The 24,331-nt window shown below is 33.4% G+C and overlaps 1 protein-coding gene across 1 annotated transcript in view; it reads right to left on the bottom strand.

Moving 5' to 3' along the window:
• Birc6 (baculoviral IAP repeat containing 6) overlaps positions 1–24,331 on the bottom strand; it is a 236,225-nt gene that overhangs the window by 53,045 nt on the left and 158,849 nt on the right. Inside the window, 7 exon segments of the mRNA XM_048804575.1 lie at positions 5,835–6,003; positions 7,089–7,253; positions 12,103–12,320; positions 14,563–14,863; positions 18,101–18,297; positions 22,439–22,612; positions 23,408–23,575. Coding sequence (XP_048660532.1) covers positions 5,835–6,003; positions 7,089–7,253; positions 12,103–12,320; positions 14,563–14,863; positions 18,101–18,297; positions 22,439–22,612; positions 23,408–23,575 — 1,392 coding nt within the window.

The raw sequence follows: 24,331 nt of genomic DNA on the forward strand, positions 1-24,331 counted from the left end.
AGGGGAGGGGAGGGGAGAGGGGAAGAAAGAAAAATTGAGGAGGCTGGCCTTAAACTTGCAATCCTCTTGCCTCAGCCTCTTGAATTGCTGGGATTATACGCATGTTTACCACACTTATTTGACATATCCTCTAGTTTTGTCCATGTTGCTGCAAATGATAGGATTTCATCTTTTTATGGCTGAATAATATTCTAGAGTGTAAATATATAACTTTTCAAAAGTCCATTTATCTGTCAATGGACATCTTGGTTGATTCCTTCCCTGTATCTTGACTATTATGAATAGTGCTACAGTAAGCACAGGTGTACAGATAGCTGATACAATTTCATTTCTTTTGGATATGGATATGCACATGTGCACACGCACACGTACACACATACATAAAAGCAAAGTAGAGGGATTGCTGGGTCATGTGGTAATTCTATTTTCATGTTGCTGAAAGAACCTCTAATTAATGGTTGCACTAATTAGACAAATGGTATTGTATGAAACTAAGAAGCTGCTACACAGCATGGTAAACAATCAAAAGAAAACCTACAGAGAATATTTATGTGGACTATCTGACTAGGGGTTAATATCTAGAATACAATAGAAACTTAATAGTAAGAAAAACAACCAAATAATCCAATTTTAAAATGGGGAGAGATCTGAATAGATATTTCTTTAAAAAAGATATAAAACTGACCAACAAATACGTGAAAAAATACTGAACACCATTAATCATCAGGGAGATACAAAGCAAAACCACAAAAATATCATCCCATTTACAATGACTATTATCAAAAGACAAAAAGTAAAAAAAAATGATGACAAGAGTGTGGAGAAGGGGAGCTCTTATATATTGTTGGTGGGAATTTACCATTCCTTTTAAAAATGATACTGGAGATAAAACATCCTAATACAATTTTTTTTATATACTTTTCACTGCGTACCCAGACCTAGAAACTATGATTTCAAATCTATTGTTTTATTTATATTTTTTTCTTCACTGTTTTTCAGACCACCTGTCTTACTTATTTATAGAATTAGGCTCTTGGAAAAAAAGTCCAAATTATTATATTTTTTAAATTACTAGTTTTTTACACATAGTTGGCCAACACAGAATTATGTTATTAATTTCATGTTAATCCAAAGTGAAACCTCAAGAAAGAACGCTAACATATTTCTTTATTTTGGTTATTTTTTCATGAAAAAACCTAATAGGACAATGTCAAATTTATTGTTCTATCTTAAATACCTGAAACTGGGACTGGTGTTCTGGCTCCAGCGGTAGAGTGCTCACCTAGCACGTGCAAGGCACTGAGTTTGATTCTCAACACCACATAAAAATAAATAAATAAAATAAAGGTATTGTGTCCAACTAAAACTAAGAAAAAAAAATACCTGAAACCATGCTGCAAAAACATTTGTTAAATATGAGTAATTTTGCCTAAATATGAAAACTCATACTGCCATTGTACCAAATACTTTAAAAAAAGGTCTCCATTCATTTAAATATAACAGGCCCCTAAATTTCCTCTTCACCCATTTTCATGCTTATACAAAGAAGATAATTTATGAAAAGGTTATAGCAGCCAGGTGTGGTGGTGGTGTACACCTATAATCCCAGCCACTTGGGAGGCTGAGGCAGGAGAAAAGAGAATCACACATACACTGGAGATGTAGCTCGGTGATACAGATGCCCCTGGGTTCAATCCCCAGTCCCCACTCCCCAAAATAAAAAGATTATAGTAGAAAAACTACTAATAAATCATTATTAAATAGTTCTGCTGCAGTGAATTCATAAAAGATGAAATGTTCAGAATTTATCCTAACAATACTAAACCAGCTTAAAGAACTAGATACATAAATGCTCCAATTTAAAATTTTACAAATAAAAGTAACTGTCTAAAAATAACAAATTGGTTAAACAATGGCATGGTCATTATTATACTACAAGTAAAAGAATTGTTAAGAGAATTATTAATGACTAAATCACTAAATATAATCAGTTACCTACCTCTGAGGAATAGGATCAGTGTCTCAGTTACAGAATTGTTAGAAGTCATTTTTGAAAAAAGGGTGTCCTTCTCCCCAAGGAACTTGTACACTCCCTCTATTCTGGTAATAATTTTGCAACTGACAATATTCTCTTTCCAACTTTGATGCAAAGATGTTCAGCGCTACAAGTGAAGATCAACTTTATGTGCAATTATTGTTGATCCTTTTGGCCAGCATAGTATTATTATTTAAAATATTTAGGCCAATTTAAAAACTTCTGTCAAAAGAAAATAGACTTAGGTAACCTGTTACATTGTGAGCTTGCACAATTGAAACCTAGGGAAGGTTTTATTAAAATGAGGAATAAACTCTAGTACTCATATAAATTTTTAACAGTAATTAAGGAGTTAAAAATATCTCCCAAATAGCTACTTAGCACCAGGGGAAAAGGGCAAAAGGGGTTGGGGGTAGAGGCAAAAAAACACATTAGGTAATTAAAGGTTACCAGAAGACCAGTGTTTGATAGGAAAAGTAGGGCACTGACACCACAGGCCTCTGTATTTTCTTGTCTTGTTCATCAATCACTTAAAAAAACATGTAACAGAATGGAAATATGTAGTTATTTTCCTGTAGCTCTTAAAAGAACCTATCACCTTGATTTCTGTTTTTGAATATGCTAGCAACTGTAAGCAAATATTTTCATCCCTTAAATACAATGTCAATATCAGTATTGTTTCCACACTTAAAATCACCCTGTGGTGGGCTGGGGTTGTAGCTCAGTGGTAGAGTGATTGCCTAGGTTCGATCCTCAGCACCACATAAAAATAAATAAATAAATAAAAATAAAGGATTTGTGTTATCTACAACTAAAAACATATTTAAAAAAAAAAATCAACCTGTGGCTGGACTGGGGGATACAGGCTCAGTTGGTAGAGTGCTTGCTTCACATGCACAAGGCTCTGGGTATAATCCCCAGCACCAAATGGAAAAAAAAAAAAAAAAAATCAACCTGTGGGCTGGGGTATGGCTCAGTGGTAGAGCACTTGCCTAGCATGTGTGAGGCACAGGGTTCAAGGATCCGCACCACATATAAATAAATAAAGATCCATCAACAACTTAAAAAACCCCTGTTGGGCAGGGGATGTAGTTCAGCTATTACTGTAGAAAGCCTTGGGTTCAACAAAACAAAAACAAAAACTGACTTAGAGGATATTCTATAAATGGTCTGCATCCTGTAAAAAATATTGACACCTAAAAAAGATAAAGGCTGTGAACTATTCCAGATTTTTAAAAAAGAATAAAGAGTCAAGACAACTAAACAAAGCAAAAGATTCTGAGTTGAATACTGTAACCTATGCCCCAACCATCAAACGTTGCCAAAAATAAATTAAATTGGAAACACAACAAAATTTTAAAATGAACTTTAGATTAATGTTCTAAAATAGGCATTTTACTAAGTTTTAGGAAAACCGTGGCAAGATAACTTGTTCAGATTTTAAAAATCCACTGAAAAAGTTAATTATTAATATTTTACCTAAATTTGATAATCATATAATTAACTTATATTTACTTATACATATATAATATTAGGCCAGATATTCCTGACATATCTTGCTTCTCATAAACTAAAGGTGAGAAAATATTCCAAACTCAAGAATAATTCTCTAATTATTGAAAACATGATTTAAGAGGCATGACATCTAATTTATTTACCTCAACTTAGTTAATAATTTTATATTATTTATCTTGAAGTATTATTCTAATTTGGGGGATATCAGGGATTGAACCTAGGGGTGCTCTCCCACTAAGCCACATCTATCCTTTTTTGAGACAGGGTCTAAATTGCTTAGGATCTCGTTAGTTTCTGAGGCTGGCTTTGAACTTGCCAGCCTTCTGCCTCAGTCTCCAAAGACACTGAGATTACAAACTTGCACTACCATTGCCTGGCTTAATAAAGTTATGATTTCAAAATATATTTTTGGTATCACATTCAAGTTCAAAGGTACTAATTAAAGTTATACCATTACTTAGACAAAACACACATTTAAGCACATCTATATACAGTATGAAGAAACTCCTTTTTCAAAAAAATACTAAAACTTGAAAAAGAAAAATCAAACTCTGATCTGTCACATAAGATTACAAAATATCACACCTTACTTATTACCACACAATTTCTTTTTTGTTTGTTTTAAGACAGGGTTGGGCTAATTTGCCCAGATTGGCCTGGAACTCAGGATCCTCCTCCCATAGACAGAATTACAGATGTATACCACCATAATTAGCATTAACATACATGTTTCATCAGAAAGCTCACTTATATAAAACAGTGATTATTTTAAATATTATATACATAATGTTTTGATCCTAAAACATAAAGATAAAAACTCAGTATTATACAAAGAGTGAATTTTAAAACAAAGAAATTTAAGTTGTTTTGGTAGGCAATGTATTTCTTGAAAGTAAAGGGATTAATAAAATAAAATTTTAATGATAGAGAAAATCAGAAAAAGACAAACCTTTTCTCACCCTATCCAATTGTTCTATGCAATCCAGTATTAAATTTTATACAATATCAAGTATTTTACTTAATTACAAAACATTCTACATTTGCAATTAAAAAAAAAAAAAGACCAAGCTGATGTGCAAAACAAGTCAATCTAAAAAATAAAAATAGATCTAAATACTTAATTACCTCCATACCTTCAGGAAGAAATTTAAGGCAGACTGGTATTCTTTTGAAGCACAATAATTTTTATAATAATGGTAGGGAATATAAGCAGTAATTCCTTTTCAAATACAAATAAATACCTTTTCTTTCCATCCAATTGTGCAACTTAGCTGCCACCAACTACTAGATTCATTCCCACTGTTTTCCCTATGTATTCCTAACAAACTAACAAAACACATACACGTTTACTTTCATGAGTAATAATCTAAACTAAAAGAGATAAGGATAAAACAGTTAAAATAAAAAACAAACTTAAGGGTTCTGGTTAAAAGTAAACAAGAACTGCTTGTTTTTCTTGTCAATATTGTGTTCTGAGTCTCATAACTTTCTGTACTCATTTTTAAAAGAACACAATCCTTGGACAATAATTCCACAACCAAGGAAATAATAAACTAACTCCAATCAATAATAAGTTGCATATTGACAAAGTAAGTACCTATGATATTTTCACTGAATTTAAAAAAATTAATCCCTTTATTATTAAGTACTTGTGCACTTGAATGACTTATCTGCCTTTCTTCAAACCTTACTCTATTGTCTAGCAGGGTATAGTGGTACACATCTGTAATCCTAATAACTCAGGAGGTCCATACAGGAGGATCATAGGTTTGAGGCCAGCCTTAGCAAAATCGCAAGACTCTATCTCAAAATAAAAAGGTCTGGGTAGGTAGCTCAGTGTTAAAGAATCCCTGGGTTGAATCCCCAGTATGGGGTGGGGGTGGAGGTGGTTTACTGTGCATCATTTCATAGTTGGATGAAAAAATCCTATAAAATGCAGAGGTTCCACCATATTTAGCACATTTCAATCAGAATACTGTCATGAATTTGCTAGCCTTTGTTTTATGATTTTTGGTTATTAAAAGAAAGAAATGTGTGCACTTAGGTGAAGACAAAGGAATCATAAAAATTTTTATTCCAAGTACCAGAAAAGGTGATGAAAATATTAAATTAAGGGCACCAAAATCAATTATTTTCAGAAAAATAAATAAGAAATAAATCTTCTGAGTGTGCCAATTAAACCTTCTTATTTAAGCTGATAATGATAAAATAAGTGGACAAAAATATTCATCCACGAAGATATTTCAAATGAACAATTTCAAAGTTTTGTAATTATTTGATTTACCTGAATCATTTCGTAGGTAAGATGACATGGCTGGGATGAGGCAGGACTGACTGAGAAGCTCTAGAAGTACGGACGGCAGGGCATTACTGTTCTGTCCTCTACTCTCATGAGATGACTGAGCTTCTCCATTTACTGTACCACTAACAGGATTTATGTAACTTGCAAGAACCTGAAAATTTAAATTATTGAAAGTAAACTGGACTTTAGCTCCACATACTTTAAAGGCGTATATGTTAACAGATTCAATCTGAATATTCAAAAGTATATATTTTCTATTCATTCAATGTCTTACAGTATGTTTTTGAAAAGAAGATATGTTCTGTTTAAATTTTCAAAAGGAAAGGATCTATATTGCCTGAGAGTGTTACTGACAAAACATGGTGCACCACATATGACTACACTTAAGAGAAGAAATCCATTTAATGGCACAAACTTAAAAACAGTAGCAACTCTTGTTATTTATAATATTTTATTGACTAGGTTCAGTTTACAGTTTCAGAGTACTGAGATCTTAAGACTTCTACATTACAATAAGTGTATCATTCGAGAATTGCAGAAAGCAACACTTAAAAAGACTTTATTAATTTCAATTAGTTGATAAAGGAACTAAAGCTAATCTTTTCTTTAAGTCTCTCTACTCACTTCTGTGGTATCAAGGCTTTTTTATGCTAGTTCAACTTGCCCGACTCTAGAAACATCACAGACAATTTGAAAACAAAAGTATAATGGTGCTGGGGATTTTGATCACTGGTAGAGCAAGTACAAGGCCCAGAGTTCAGTGCCCAGTAACAACAAAAAGAAAATAAACAGGGCTGAGGTTGTGGCTCAGTGGTAGAGCACTTGCCTAGCATGTGTAAGGCACTGGGTTCGATTCTCAGCACCATATATAAATTAATAAATAAGTCCATCAACAGCTAAAACAAACAAATAAATAGATAACTTTTAATAGAGGAGTCCAGATACAACATGTTAAAAATGAGATGATGACTAGAAGAAAGTAGATATGTACATTTTCTAATTATAGAAGAATTTCATTCTTGTTAACTTCCTTTCAGTGAAGAAATTAAGAATTATAAGCAGGGAAGTGTAATCTTTGTCCAAAGGCATCTAAGAATGTACTGGGAGAAGGGAGTACAAGTGGGCATAAAAGTAGCTGAAGATGAGTTGGATACGTCATCAATATTTAAAAATCAGTACAAATACAGAAAATAATGGTAACTATTATCACTAAGGATATGGCCTCTACAAATTTACCTGCAGAAGACAGGTGACATGTTCCTCTTCCAGCCTCTGTTTAGTTAAGGCTTGCTCCACATCCCACCCAGAAGCTGTAGAACCTGTTCCAAAGCCAGTTCCTTTGGCCCAATATAACTGCTGTTCTTCTGTTGATGTGGGGTTATGAGAGCTTGACACCTGTGGCTTAGGGCAATAAAAAATAAAAATTTATTACTATTGGACTTTATTTATCTTCAGTAATATTTCTTACTGACAATGTAAAATAGTTCAACAGTTATGGAAAATTTGTTGAATGATCATTTAAACATTGAATTACTATGACCCAGCAATTCTACTTCTATGTATATACCCCAAAGAAAACTAGTCTTAAATAAAAAAGACATATATATATATATATATGGTCATAACAGCACTATTTATAATAGTCAAAAAGCAGAAAGAATCCAAATGTCCAACAGATGAACAGACAAGCAAACACAATGGAATACTGTTTAGCGATAGAAAGTAATGATGTACTAATGCATGCTACGTGGACAAACCTCAAAAACTAAGTGGAAGAAGACAGAAAATGTAATATGTTGTAAAATTCAATTTCTATGACATATCTAGTATAGGTAAATGCACGAAGACAGAATTCAAATTGCAGATGCAAAGGGAAAGTAGGGGTAAATGGAAATATAAAGACTAAATAATAAAATTTAAAAAAAATTACCAGAAAAGGGGGTAAACTTCTTTGAGAGCCCAAAGAATCAATGACTCAAAGTCAAACAGAGAAAACAGAGAAAGAAAAAAGAGATATGCCAGACCCTTTTAGGATGAATCCAGTAAAAAGACTAACACAGAGATGTTTTTAATCATTATAAGAGAGACTACTATTTACAGAAGTTTTAATTCTTAATTTTACTAAGCATTAAAAGAGAATAAAATTATGGCATTTGCAGGTAAATGGATGGCATTGGAGAAGATAATGCTAAGTGAAGTTAGCCAATCCCCCCAAAACAAATGCCAAATGTTTTCTCTTATATAAGGAGGCTGACTCATAGTGGGGTAGGGAGGGGCAGCATGGGAGGATTAGATGAATTCTAGATAGGGCAGAGGGGTGGGAGGGAAAGGTAAGGGGCAGGGGATTAATAAGGATGGTGAAATGTGATAGACATCATCATCCAAAGTTCATGTATGAAGACAAAAATTGGTGTCAACATACTTTATATACAACCAGAGTTGAAAAACTGTGCTGTATACATGTAATAAGAATTGTAATGCATTCTGCTGTCATTTATTTAAAAAAAATCAATAAAAAATGGTGTGGAGACAGAAAACAATTGATTACAAACCTCACCTCTCCCCTCCTACCATAAAGGTGAATTCTTTTTTTTATTATTTATGGGGATTGTAACATTAATTCTAGAACAAGAATCTTTCTATAAAGAATCCATTAAACAAAACATATCACATACCCTCAAAACATTTGCAATTAAATGTTAGTTTAATAGGCACTTACAAGCAATATCAATACTTTTTGTTTCCATGAAGTATTTACTAAGGAAAAAGAATATATGTAGAAATTGATTGGGGGTGTGTGTTCTGGGGATTTAATCCTGCAGTGCTCTACCAGCGAGTGAGCTACACCCCAGTCCATTTTTATTTTGAATCAGAGTCTCATTAAGTTGTGATGGATGGCGTACAGACATCAACACTCCTTTCTCAACTTTCTGAGTCACAGGGATCATAGATATGCCTCACTGCGCCAAGTACAGAAATAGCATTTTTATAAATCGACATTTGTAGTATTGTGGATATATGACTGAGAAATTCTATCTTTCACTTTATAATAAAAACTGTTAAATAAATAAAATTCCATTACAAGATAAACATTTTCTAGAATAATCAATATTACTCATTAAAAACAGCGCGGTTTTGGTTGTGGCTCAATGGTACAGTGCTTGCCTGGCATATGCGAGGCACTGGGTTTGATTCTCAGTACCACATATAAACAAATTAAATAAAGGTCCATCAATAACTAATAAAAATTTAAACAACAACAGCTATTTATTTATTTATTCTTAGTTGTTGATGGACTTTTATTTCATTTATTTACATACAGTATGAGAATGGAGTCCAGTGCATCACACATGCTACAACCCCAACCCATCTATTTATTTTTTTTTAATTCTAAACAATTATATGTCAAGCTGTGCTGGTGGCACATGCCTATCCAGCACTCAGGGAGCTGAGTGAGGCAGGAAGATCACTTGAGCTAAGGAGGTCAAGACCAGCCTGGGCAACATACCAAGACCACATCTCAAAACCAAAACAAAAATCTCTTAAGTGAAGTATAACATACACGCAGAAAGAACGCAAAATAAACACGTAAAGCTTAATGAATTATTATAGTGTAAACACTAACTACACAGGTCAAGAATTAGATCACTGTCCCCCAGGAATTCCCTTCATTCAATCTTCGAAGTATCACATCCTCTTTTCTCTACCTGATTTTTATTAATAATAAACTTTGCACATATTAAGTTTCAATTTGTACTTTTTTGATTAATGAAGGAAATCATCTTTTCATATTTATTTGATGTTCACATAGTTTTTTTGTGAAGTGTTATTAAAACTTTTCACCCTTTTTAAATTGGTTGTATGCCTTTGCCTTTTTGAAGCTCTTTACATTTTCTGGATGTATGGTCTTTACAGACCTATCAATCACCAACCTATCTTACAGTGTTTCATTCTGTGGCTCACCTTTTCATTTTAACAGTTTTTATGATGTTAAAAAACAAATATTAAGTGGGAGAGGGGATGGGGAAAGGTTGGTCATGTTATTGTTAGATAGGAGGAATGAGATCTATTGTTCTTACTGCATAGTAGATGACTATAGCCTAGCACATGTGAGGCACTGGGCTCAATTCTCAGCAGTGCATATAAATAAATACAAAAAGGTCCATTGACAACTAAAAATTAAAAAAAAAAAAAAAGAAATGATGTGTTTTAGTTGGTAGATAAGCTATCTATCTATATATATGGTATATACACACCCAAACATTTTATTCAATAAATACATACAATTGTGTATCAATTTTTAAGTTTCTAATTTTAACATGATTGCTTTTTTCTTCCTTTTCAGTACCCTATTAAAAAAAAATTTGCTACAACATTACAACATAATTGTGTCTGATTAATTAAACAGGTATTGTTTTTTTTGTTTGTTTGTTTTGTTTTTTGAACCAGGAATTGAACCCAGAGGTGCTTAATCACCAAGCCACATCTCTAGCTCTTTTCATTTTTTGAGACAGGGTCTTGCTTTGTTACTTAGGGTCTCATTAAGTTGACAAGGCAGGCTTTGAACTTGTGGTCCTCCTACCTTAGTCTCCCAAACTGCTGGGATTACAACCGCTGGGATTCCCATTGAACCCGGGGCATATATTTCTAATATACTCTAAACATTTAGATTTATGGACCCCTTAAAATTATTTTGCCTACAGAGCCCAACAGAGCTTAAAAGATTTTTTTCTTTCCACATAGATATCAAACTCATCTACTACCATGTATTGATGAGACTATACTAATTCATTATGTTGCAGTTATATGTCATGTATTAGATAATCTTTTACATATGGGCTTTCATCTCTACTTTTTCCTAGGCTTCTATCTATCCTTGTAATAGCACCACAGTTTCATAGTAAACTTTGATCTATGGTAATATGTGTTGCCTAGACATGCTGTTGTTCTTTGAAACTGCATTAAGAATCCTTGACCCATTGTATTTCTACATAAATTTTACAATCAATTTGTAGACTTCTTCCAAAAGGAAATCTGGAATTGCAACAAACATAGATTAATTTGGAAAAGAATATTATTGCCCTGCTGTAGTTTCTGGAGATAAACATAGACAAAAACATTAAATACCTTCAAGTGTTTTTTTAAAAAAATTTCATGTATTTTATGAAGTGATTTTATGCAAGTTTTCAGATATATTCATAGGAATCATCTATTTCTTTTTTTAAAAACCATTTTATTTTTTTTAAGAGAGAGAGAGAGAGAGAGAATTTTTAATATTTATTTTTTAGTTTTCGGCGGACACAACATCTTTGTATGTGGTGCTGAGGATCGAACCTGGGCCGCCCGCATGCCAGGTGAGTGCACTACCACTTGAGGCACATCCCCAGCCCCAAGAATCATCTATTTCTGATGCCACTCTTAAAAATTTCTTTACAAAGTTCTTCTTGCCTATTACTGTTAAATAATAATTAATTATTTCCATATATTTATTTTTTTCAGTATTGGGGACTGAACTCAGGGCCTTAGATTTGTGTTGTTCCTGTCTCAACCTCCTAAATTGTAGGGATTAAAGCATGCACCACTGCAATTGATGAAATAATTGATTTTTATATACTGACTCTATATATTGCATCCACACTAAACTCAGTTAAGCCATTGATTATTTTTAGGTTTTCCTTTAGGAAAAAATAATTTTTTAAAATACAATCAAAAATTTTTTAAAATACAATCAAATCATCTAAAAATAATGAGGTCTGAATCCTATTTTTTTTTTCGTTCTTGTCTGACTCCATTGAAGAGAATTTACCATGCAATAGTATGATTCTCTAAATTTCATTAAAGGAAAGGAAAATGGATCATAGCATAAATTCAAAATATCGTGACAAATGGGAAAGTTATTAAGCTCTTAAAATTTTTCTGTTTTTCAAGTAGGTGGGTTAATTTGCAATTTTCCCAAGAAGCCTAATATAAAAATCAATTACAGTTTCACTTTTAAATAACCCTTGTTTTAAGTGTACAAAGGGACACTTAAGTCTTTGAATACTACTGCAGAAAAGACTTTAGTTTTTCATATTATAAAGAATTCAAATTATGGGGCTGGAATTGTGGCTTAGTGGTAGAGCACTTGCCTGGCATGTGTGAGGCCCTGGGTTCGATCATCAGCACCGCATACAAATAAATAAATAGAATAAAAGATCCACTCACAACTAAAAAATATTTTTTTTAAAAAAGGAATTCAAATTAAACTTACCTCTGTTTGATTGAGATTAGAGTTTGGAACTCGTGGGGCATGATGGCTCAGAGCAGAGAGACAGACAAGAATGAGATGTAGTGCACCAATTTCCAATGCCATCCGCCTAAGCAGCACACCGTCATCAGTTGTCAAAGGAGTCGTGCTAAACAAGCTACGAAGGACATGGAAAGGAAGGGTTGGAAGCACATTGGCTGATGGAGATTGCAGAATATGACCTAGATTAAAAAGAGAAGAGGACTCAAACTCAAAAATATTTAAAAACACAATATGGAGTTACATACAGGGTCAAAAATTAATGACAATGCAATGTAAAATTATATCAATTTATTATAAAGCCATAGATAGAACAGTTATATTTTCAAATTTAATCACAAATAGTTTCAGGAAAAAAGCTCTGTAAGACACAGTATACATAAATTCCAAAAAGGTTGAAATATATGCATATAATAATTAGTAGCTACAGATGATATCAAAATTATTATGAACTAGAATTCAAACTAAACTCTCTGGGACTGGGGATGTGGCTCAAGCGGTAGCGCGCTTGCCTGGCATGCGTGCCTCCCGGGTTCGATCCTTAGCACCACATACCAACAAAGATGTTGTGTCCGCCGAGAACTAAAAAAATAAATATTAAAAAAAAATTCTCTCTCAAAAAAAAAAAAAAAAAATTTAAAAAAAACCATGCTAGGGCATGTTAAAAAAAAAACAACTAAACTCTCTAATAGAGAAGAATTTAAAGTGTCTTACAATAGTAAAAATATAACTACTTGCCTTAAGAGTAGTTTCCACTACAAACAGTGAGTGACTGAAATTACTTTCTTTTTTGCAATATAGTTTTCTACTATGTTTTAGAAAGAAGAGTTACATGCAAAGAAAGCAATGTTACATGAATGGTGAATGAGATTATTATAGAAAAGGATATAATTATGCTTTAAAAAATATTTATTAATTGTTTGTTTGCAGTGCTAGGGATTGAACCTAGGATCTTAGGCATGCCAGGCAAGCACCCTAGGACTGAGCCACATCCCCAGGCCCCATAATTACTTTTTAATATATACTCATTGTGTATTCATTAAAAATAGTCTGAAATGGCATAAATGCAGTTGATTCTCTTTTTTAAGGTCACACCTACTGTCTTGCAATATAATGTTAAAATACGATAGACCTTACCCCTTTAGCTACTTAACAAAATGTACTTAGAATAACTGATAGCTTCAAATTTAAGGTATATAAATTCATGGTTTTATTGAATTAAATATACATTGTGGAGCAGAGTTTAACAAAATAGTCTTCCTAAATGACATGAAAGAAAATAACCCACTCAAAAGAATGTGTTTTTTAAATGATGTAAGAAAATATTTATTTTTATTAATATGAGTAGAATGGTCATTGAGTGAACAAACATATGACCCAAGTAAAAATCTACTTTGCTAGGCCACCCTGTCATCAACCAATCTTTTTTTTTTCTTTCTATTAAATAATAATATCAAACAGTGGAAATAATCATGAGCTTTCTACGATTACTCTGCATTATTATATATTATATATACCCTTTTTAAAAGTCTTGTTCTCCTTAATCAAAATATTGCTGACACTGACTTTAAGAAAAAAAAATTTCGCTTAATACATTTTAATAAAGCCTCACACTTTTATTCAAAATAAAACTTCAGGTTTCTTAGTAAGACTTTTCATATTACCAATATCAGCTTTTAAAGTAAGTTGTATTACCTTTTGTACAAATTTTCATCAGCTACTTTATCTCCTCTCTCATATTCTGAGCCTCCAAACACTGCTCAAACCATTCCTTCCTTCTGAAATAACTCTTCCCAATGAAATCTCACCTATCCTTTAAGCCTCCCGCAAAAATTCCTATGGAGCTTCATTCACACATTGCTGGGTAGTAAAGAAATAACCTCACACTTGTGAGGTTCCATCATATCACATTTAAGTGCGTTCAGGCCTTAAATAACTTGTTACGTCTGCATGTACTTGGTCACTATTATGACTAGAAGACACTTGCTACATAAGGGTAGATCTACTTAAACACTACATGTTTAAATCAATCCAAAGGTTTCTAGCAAGTTTGTAAGATCTTAGGAAATATGTTTTGAACAAAAACAGAAATTAAAGTTCTTTTTTTAAATTTATTTTTTATCTGTAGTTGGACACAATATGTTTATTTTATTTATTTATATGTGGTTCTGAGGATGGAACCCATGGCCTTACACGTGCTAAGCGAGTACTCTACTGCTAAGCCACAACCACAGCCCGAAATCAAAGTTCTTTACAATTTATTACATCTTATCTTCAAACTGAGCTACCATCATCAACAAATTATCTAATAGTTGAACTATGAAAAAAAATAAATGATGAACAACAAGGCAATGATCTGAGTAACTCTACTCAATCTACTTATGTATCTGTTGATAAATTTAATTAATAACATTAAACACTTACTTCCTTCTCCATCATCTGTCACTCCCAATACCAATCGAAGAAGGCACTGGGCATGTTTTCTTTCTTTCAATAGCACTTCAGCATAGCCCGGAAGACGAAGAAATAATCCAAAAGCAGCCAATGAATGGGCAGGTATGGGAGACATGGTCTGTACTGCTGACTTGATAGGTGGGGGCTCAGCTGCAATGGTTTCTGGAGCTTCATAAACTAATTCCCCTGATTGTTCAATGGTCACCCATTCAAACTGGTCACTATCTTTTGGCTTTTCCTGACTGGTAGATGTTACCACTGGAGCACTCACCTTAAAAACAAAACAAAACAAAACTGTGTTTGGTTATTTGTATCTTTCAACATTACGTTCAAATAAAAGACTTAAAATGATCTTTTTAAAATACAAGAGTATAAAGAATAAAAAAGGGACAAGCATCCAGACACCAGAAAGTACATGAAATCCTGAGCGTGGCAGTAGTAGCATCTCTATATTAAAGTTATATTTTCTGCTTGTAATTAGTTAAGTATCTTTAGATAGTCTTTAAGATTATATAACTATCTTGTTTCTCACTTAACTGATTTTTTTAGTAATAGCATTTTTATAATTCTTTCCTGAAACCCTAGCTACCACCAAAACTATAAAGGTTGACTTCTTAATACTACCATTCTTTCCATATTTATTTAGTTGTCATTGAACTACAAGGAAAAATATTCATTTCTTCCCCTGCGTATGTATTCATGTTTATCATCATGGATTCTAATTTTACTCTATAGTTACATTCTGTTATTATCATTAGTTATTTTGATGTCTAAGTGGAATCAGATTAGTCACTAAAAATCCTTAAACCAGGTTTCTGCCTCCTTTCAACACATTCCTATCCTTCAAGCATTTCTTTATTTTCTACTACAAAAGAAACTTCAGTCTCATCAGTTTTAGAGTCCTGAATTCTTTTTTCCCTGTGGTACCAGATTGAACCCAGGCCCTTGCAAATGCTAGGCAAATGTGTCTACCACTGATCTACATCCCTAGTCCTGTTTTTATTTTGAGACAGGGTAAGTTACCCAGGCTACCCTTGAACTTCAATTTTCCAGCCTCAGACTTCTGAGCAGCTGAGATTGTGGGTGTGCACCACCACACCCATATAATCTCTGATTCCTTTTAATGGAAAACTGACACTGATAGGGGAGTCTGCTTCCAGGACCTATCAGCAAACAAATCAAAAAAATCCAAGTATAAACACATATGTGTGTATGCGTGAGTTCATATAGAGACAAAATTTCTGTAATCCAAGCAGCTCAGGAGGCTGAGGCAGGAGGTTTGTGAGTTCAAAGCCAGCCTCAGCAAAATCGGGGTACTAAGCAACTCAGTGATCAAGAGCTCCTGAGTTCAATCCCCAGTATCCCACTACACACACACACAAAGAAATGCTGATAGTGGGCTGGGGGTGTAGCTCAGTGGGAAGAGCACTTGTGCCTAGTGCACACAAGAACCTGGGTTCATTTCCCAGCACCCGCCTCCCCCCAAAAGCTGGTAGGCTTAGAAGGAAATGAGGAACAAGTTAATAGAAACTACAGGAAGGAAAGGGATATTTGGCAGATAGTGGCAGATCCTTAGCTCCTTTGTGTCTTAAATGTAGAAGCAGCACTTGTAAGTGATAATTAAGTGATGACGTTGGTTATTTAGCAGAGATTTCCAAGCAAAATTATAAAGGTACAGCCTATTTCCGGCTTGCCATTTATACTAAAATGTAAGAGGAAAGAGATAAATTGAAAGATATATCTGCAGCCAATATTAACAACTTAGGAAATTCTCAACCTATTAAGATCACAAAAAGTTGCTAAAATCTCACTGCAAGAAAAACTCGGGGGAGAAAAATAAAGGGTGTGGCAGGATACCCTTTTCCTTATGTTTTAGAAAATTCTAAAGGTCAGAGTATCTATTTACATAGAGAGCTCTTTGAAGAGATGATACCTATTATACACAGATCCCCTCCGTGGGGATCTAACAGAAATCCTAGATTCTTTTGAACTAATTATTAATAGAAATGTGGATAGTAAAGCCTTTGCCGATGAGAGCTCAGAAGGATGTGAGAATTGTGATGGAGAAAGCCTACCTTGTCCTTAAAGAAAACCTAAATTATCTTACTTAAGCAAACTTGATTCAGATACTGCTATTAGCTGACAGTGGACTGGCACAGCAGTGCACGCTTATAATCTCTGCGGATTCTTCCATTCTGCCAACTATCCAAGTCTTTGCGGTGCATTGTTAAAGCACTACTTCATTTCCTAATACTAGTCAATACAGTAAAGCATACTGAATACTGAATTAGGAAAAATCATTTCTACTGAGTAATAATAATTTTGAAAACTTTGGAGTCTTCTCTTTCAATTTTTTGACTAATTATGTAATGGCTTTTTTTCCAGTAAGAAATAGTTTTACTCCTCTGTGTCAATCATCTTATGATAATGTGACCTCCAAATCAAAATATCTTAAACTTTTTGAATACTAGGGGAATTATAATTCCCTTACCTGCTGTAAGCAATATCCATTTGCTGAATAGGTATTGTGCACTGTTGAGGTATACATCCCCAAAAGATATACTTTCTGTGAAGGTAACCTTATTTTGAAATAGTTTCCACAGATGTAACTAAGTTAAAATGAGGTAAAACTGGTTTGAAAAGACCTTTCATTCAATCACTAGAGTCCTTATAATGAGAGGAAAGATATAGAGACACAGGGAAAGTAGCCAGATGAAACACAGGCAGAAAACTGGAGTAATGTAACTACAAGCCAAAGAATGCAAAAACCTCACAGCTATCACTGGAAGATAGAAAGAGGCAAAAAAGGATTCTTCCCTAGAGCCCTCAGAGGAAGCATGGACTTGATGATACCTTTATTTCAGACTTAGCGCCTCCTATACATGTTAAATTTCTATTGTTTTAATCTCCCCAGTTTTTATTATTCTTAATTGTTCTATGAAATTTATACAAAGTACCTAGAGACAGAAAGAATAATTTCCCTAACTCATTCAACAAACATAAAGTGCTTTGTATTTACAATTCTCCATGCCCTACACTCCCACCCCACTATTAATAAAAAAAAAAGGATAGGAAGCATATACATCAATGTTAGCATAGTAGTAAACATGAGAACAGGTTAAATTAATTTTTTTAATATCTACACTGAAAATGGCATCTAAAACAATGTTTTAGAACGAAAGAGCATATATGGACAATAGTACACAGTATTTTATTCTCCCTATTCCAATAAGAACTATAAATAATATCAAATCTAAAAGAAGCACAGAAATGACAGCACTATTGTGACAACCATAAAAATCAAGAAAAATGCTACAGCATGATGAGTTTAGCAAATGCAGTTTGTCTATAACATTTCTTTAGAAGTGACTAATTCTCATAAAGCCGTGTAAAGACTAACCTTTGAAAGAGTTATATAATGATCAAAAAGGTTAATGCAAGTTAAAAACCAAAACAACAACAAAAATCAAACAAACAAACAAAAATACACATCAGTATCTCATCTTACCTGCTGAATTACTTCTGGATACAGCATGGGCAGTCTTTCTGCAATCAAGGCTAATCCACCCATTCCTGCAAAAACTTGTAATGGTGACTGAATGGGACAGGTTTCAAGTAAAGATTCATCCAATATCCCATCCAAACAGTCATCACTTGGAGTGAGAGCCTCATCTTCTGGACAGCTACCAATTAAGTCTCCATGATCTATACAATAACAAAAAACTGAATGGGTAAGAAAAGATCTGGGTTTTTAATAGAGCTATTATTTTTTAAAAGTTAATACGTGCATTGAAGGAAAAAAAAAAAAAAAACCAAAACCAAAGTCATCCAGTCAAAAGCAGCTTAGTTAGACATGTCCCTCCAGGTCATGTGCATACATACACAACATCCCCTTTTGTGTGATTAAGATCTTAGTGTATATCATGTTTTTCCACACATCATGAATATTCACCAATTCAAAATCCCAAAGCTACACACACACACACACACACACACACACACGTATTAGTTGTAGATGGACACAATACCTTTATTTTGTGTATTTATTTTTATGTGTTGCTAAGGATCGTATCCAGTGCCTCACACATGCTAGTTGAGTGCTCTAACACTGAGCCACAACCCCAGCCCTACACAAGTATCTTTGATAACCAAGAATTCACTATACCAACTCAATCTGTTACAAAAAATTGTAATCCTTTCTTGGGGACAAAAATTTCACTGGAGACAGAAAGGGCAACAGGCCTCCAGACAAACATACTGATAGTGTTACAACTAAAATAATGCATTCCCTTGATGCTCAATATAAAATGAAACAAAGCAAAAGAATAATCAAGCATGCTTCTAAGAGGGTTCATTTTCAGATTTCTATTCCTAAATATTAGTAAGAAAGTATGTTCCCAGTAAATTAAAGTATTCCTGTAGTACAACCAGAAGATGCACACATGAGTGGCACTTGCTCCCATCTCTCCCTGTGTACTTCCTTCTGTCCTCTGTTGCAGCGTAACGAACAAGTTCTCATATACACTGCCCAAAGATAAACAATTCCACGTCCAAGATGCATCTTTTCTATCAATTATAACAAAGAGATATTTACAAGTTGACTAAATCACTAGCTCTACTTTTTATGACACACTGATACTACAGGACATCTAGAAAGCTTAGATGTTGTGGAATAAAGCATGAACTTTGTATAAAATAAACACAAGTATTTTACTAAAAATGCACATAGAGATCTATGGTTATAATCTAAAAATGTCTTCCAGAAATGGAGAAAAGAGCTCTTATCCTCACCCTTCCTCTTTTCCCTCTTCTCCATTCCAGTGACTAAATTCAGGACTACACCTAGGAACAACAAAGGTCATTACCAGAAGACAGTTCTTCCTAAAAACTAACAAAGGGTATTAATACAGGTATTTTTTTCTATTCTTCTAAAACTTTGAGCATTAGGACTTTTACTTTAATAACCTACACTATTAACTAAAATCACATATAACAATGGCTAGACAATCTGAATTAATGTAAAGGGCACAGATTGTTTCTCTATGCATGCTTTCTACTTCTCCTACCCACAATCCAGTGAACCTTCAACGTACTCTCCAAGACATTAAGTTCAGCAGTTCTACTCCCCTCACTGGCAACCATTCCATCAAAGTAATGAAAAATATTTAAAAGGGCATACTTTAGACCTCTACTTTTACCATGTATAAAACTTACATAGTTGGACTTACATTTCCAACGATACATACTGAAGCACTGAATAAATCGCATACAATTTAATAACAAATGCTAGACTTTGAAGAAAAAAAAAAAAAACCCCAAACCAAACCAAAACAAAACCCCCTTTTTAATGACTAGAATTGGAAAGTGTCTTCCAAATTGGAACATTCTACATCAGAACCCTTCCCTTCTCATCTCTTATTAACCCAGGGGTAAGATATATGCATCTGTAATGTTTATATGTTTTTACTAACTTTAGTAACTTATATGTGTTTACTAACTCCACTTTTGTCATACACTGGCAACGTCTTTAACATCTAGCTAGATTAGATATAAATTAGGAGTCATCTGTCTTTTATATACAATATTTACACAGCTTAGTAAAACAAAACTCACAGACAATGATCAATATATATTCACAGAAAATACAATGGTATAAAGCCCTTTGCATTTTTCTTTTCCTTTGTCCTCCCTAAATCAGAAATATAATATGCACTACTCAGAGAAGTGTTTTGCTCATACAGTTATCTCATCATAAATTTTAACAAAAAAAAAAAAATCAACAAAATATTTTCCTTACTGCCTCTTTTTGTTTAATAACTTTATTTATGTGGTGCTGAGAATCAAACCCAATGCCTCACATGTGCTAGGCAAGCGCTCTACCAATGAGCCATAACTCCAGCCCCTGCCTCTACTTTTTACTTTGTACTAGATGTTTCAAATAAGGACTTAAGTTTGTCCACTATGTACATGGTACTGTTGAATAAACTACACACATGAAACAATGGTTATATCTGAATGTGACTTCTAAGTAGGATCATTCTGGCTTAGAATCCCTCATTTCTTTCACTTCTTTCTCCCTATGTCACATTTGATATAGGTACACGTGTCACTCAAATATGATGCAGATCTGTTTTTATAACAACCCTTCCATTTACAAAAGCGTATACTGTTGCCTCGCCTACTCAACCAAAGAATACAAATATCATCAGTTATTGAGATGTAGCTATATTAAGGCTAAATGCCAACATGACTTTTAGATACTTCTGATACTGCCTTTTATGACCTTGTTATTCAAAGCACAGTCCACGGACTGTTACCATGTACCATCTCAAGTTTCATACCAGACCTTCTAAAATTTTTTAAAAATCTGCATTTTAACATGGTTAAAATCTAATCTAATCTAATCTAATCCTAAGTATGATGAAGCCTGAAAAGTGCTGTACTTTGGGCACAGTTGTAAGTTATAGACTTATGTTTTTAAAAAGTCCTCAAAGAAGATTCTAGCTACTAATATGCATATATTACACTTTAAAGTATCCAGTTAGGGTAGGGTATGGTGGCGAACATCTTTAAACATAGCTACTTGGGAGGCTGTGGCATGGGTATAGGAAGTTTTAAGTCAGCCTAGGAAACTCAACAATACCTTGTCTCAAAAAACAAACAAACAAACAAATAAACAAAAGAGCTGGCGATATGGCTCTGTGGTAAAGGACCACTGGGTTCAATCCCAAGTAACAGGGGAAAAAATATCCAATTAGAAAAGGCAAAATAAGAACTCCACCATATTGGTTTAACTCTGAAATACTAAGTTGGAAAACCAAAACACTGGTATACTCAAACCTTATAAATATTAAAGAAATAATTTAAAAAATTTAAAAAATGGACAAACAGTCCTGCCAAAAACGTAGGGAACGGAAATGTGTACTAATGAAGAATAAAAATGGCCAATAACTAGGGGATAGGGTTGTGGCTCAGTGGTACAGTGCTCGCCTAGCACATATGAGGCACTGGGTTCAAACCTCAGCACCACATAAAAATGAAATAAAGATATAGTGTCCACCTACAATTTAAAAAATATTTTTTTTAAAGTGGACAATAACTAAAAATTCAGTCATGAGAAAGATTCAACATTTAAATATGATAATACCATATTAATATTACGAACTAGAAACAATCAGAGTGTTTAAATAATTACAGAGCATAGATTGTTAGATCCATACCAAAATATCGGTAATAAAAATGCACATCTGAAATATTAAATGGAATACATATGTAAAAAAATAAAAAGATAAGAAAATGCATGATCCAAATTTGTATGAGTAAATGAAGTACCACTCAATATATAAAGCATTATAAGGCTCTCACTTTGACTATTAAAATGACAATTCACATAATTTTCACAGTAATGTTAGCAATTAAAGTACACATAAGTGATAATATAAGAGGAATTAGCATAACTATAGTCCAAATAAAATCATGGCAATTTTTAATGTCTACAAATTAACTAAGTCAAAGGAAAAATATCTTGTCAGGCAGACACAATGAAAACAGTCAGTTGGGTGCAGTGGTGCACGCCTATAATCCTAGCGATCTGCAAAGCTAAGGTAGGAGGATCTCAAATTCGAGGCCAAGCTTAGCAATTTAGCGAGACCCTAAGCAAGTTAGCAAGACCCTGTCTCAAAAAATAAAAATGGTTGGGAATGTAGCTCAGTGGTAAAGGACTCAGGGGTGTTTTACCACTGAGCTACATCACCAGTACCAAAAAGAAAACAATCAATTAAGTCATTTACTAGAAATCTTTGCTGTATTAAAGACTATAATTTTTAAAGTAGCATCATGCACATACCTTTTTCAGGGTGTAATCTTTTAAAAGAATCTGTTTTTGACAGACTTGGGTCTGTGATAACTCTTGATCCCAGCTTAACAGTCAGATCTATCGAACGGTAACCTTGAGGAAGTTTTCGGTCATAGAGGAGAGTTAAAAGCTGGGCAAGTGTCATTTCAGCTGGCAACGGCTGGCCTAAAAATGACATAACTAAGTTAAATTAGAATCCAAGAGGAAAACATTTACTTGGCTTGATTTATTCTATTTTATTTTATTTTGACTAAATCACAGGCAAGAGTTCGATTCTGGCTTAACAGTCAGATCTGCTGAACAGTAACCACAACAATTTAAATTGAGCTACTACAAAATTTTACTTTACTTCTGACATGTGAACAATAATGTCCACATGAATTGTTAATTAAAGTAGCACATCACAAGCAAAATAGAAACAATAAAACAGACATCCATAGTTTGTTGAATTCTGCTACAAATCGACAACGAAAAGCTACGAAAAGAAATCCAGAGTTAGTTGGTAGTATGATTATAATGATATGGCACAAAAATAATAAAATATGTATCACTTTCACCAATGGAAAGTATACTGGCCACAGACTTTTTTTTTGTTGGGAAGAATGTACTGCTTAACTATTAGTGACATATATGACAGTTCACTGCCAGTTTAAAAAATTAGCCTCACATTGTTTTCTATATAACTCTTTTTTATGGCATACTAACAGCAAAAGGTAGGAAGCCAGTTAAAGTACAAGGATGTAATTTAACAGGGTTAAAGAAGATATAAAATACATTACTTCCTTTCTGTTTTTTTTCTTTTGAATGGAACTGTATAGAGAAAATATCACTAATTCATTTATTTCATCAAAAACACCTAAACAAAAATAATTCTGATGACTATAAGTGTGATTTTTATAGCTATAAGATTATTAAAAATTTCTTTGATGTTTAGTGATGCCTAGGTAATGTGAATATTACCTGCCAAGAGCTTGTGAAACAGATGAAACACCGGGACAGTAATTATTTTGTTCGAAGCCTCTGCACCTGAGGAAGTACTTCCTATTTTATCAGGTATTGTCCTCCCCCTCCTGGATGGAGGGCGAGGTGGTGTAGCAGACAGTGCACGTTTAGATTGGGATTTCAGGCCTAAAAGAAAACAATAAAAATGTAAAAATCTATGTAAACAGAACACTAAAAGTACAAGTGAGTTTCTAAAATATTTTTTTAAAAAAAAACATGCACTCCTAGTTAAGCTAAAATACAAAAATGTTTCTTCTAAACAAAAACCTAATCTACCAATTCTATTCACTTTATGACAATAAGTGTTAGCTTGCATCTGTTTTCCAAGAGAGTAAAAATATTGCTAACTGCTATAATCTGAGATAGATGACCATCCACACAGTAAAATATAGTTTTGTGTAAATACATAAGAAATCTCTGAGATGGGGTAGATATTCCAATACAGAGGTTTCCTAATTGAGGAGTAATCTATGTTCAACTTTATTATTTGTCATAAAATCTCATTCAGGTTAAAAATATAACCTTCCAAAATTATGTTACCCTTGCTGATTTTTATTACTCTTTAATCCAATACTGAAAACTTGTTTTTCAACCAATTTTTAAATTACTTTTACTTTCTTCTAACTTTATATGGAAAGTATACTGGCCAAAGACTTTTTTGTGTTGGGAAAAATGTACTGTTTAACTATTAATGCCATATCTGACAGCTCACTGCCAGTTAAACACATTGTAAATGAAAATTAGTAAGTACATTTTTATTTTATGTGGTTTTTTTTTTGTTTGTTTTAAACAAGAGGGTCATATGAAAATTTCCAAACACTTAGGGAACTTGTAAGGGTGTGAATCCCTGTAGCTTGGATACACACTATCAAGCTTCTATGG

The sequence above is a fragment of the Marmota marmota genome, unplaced genomic scaffold (assembly GCF_001458135.2).
Source record: "Marmota marmota marmota unplaced genomic scaffold, marMar, whole genome shotgun sequence".
In the NCBI taxonomy this organism is placed as follows: Eukaryota; Metazoa; Chordata; class Mammalia; order Rodentia; family Sciuridae; genus Marmota; species Marmota marmota.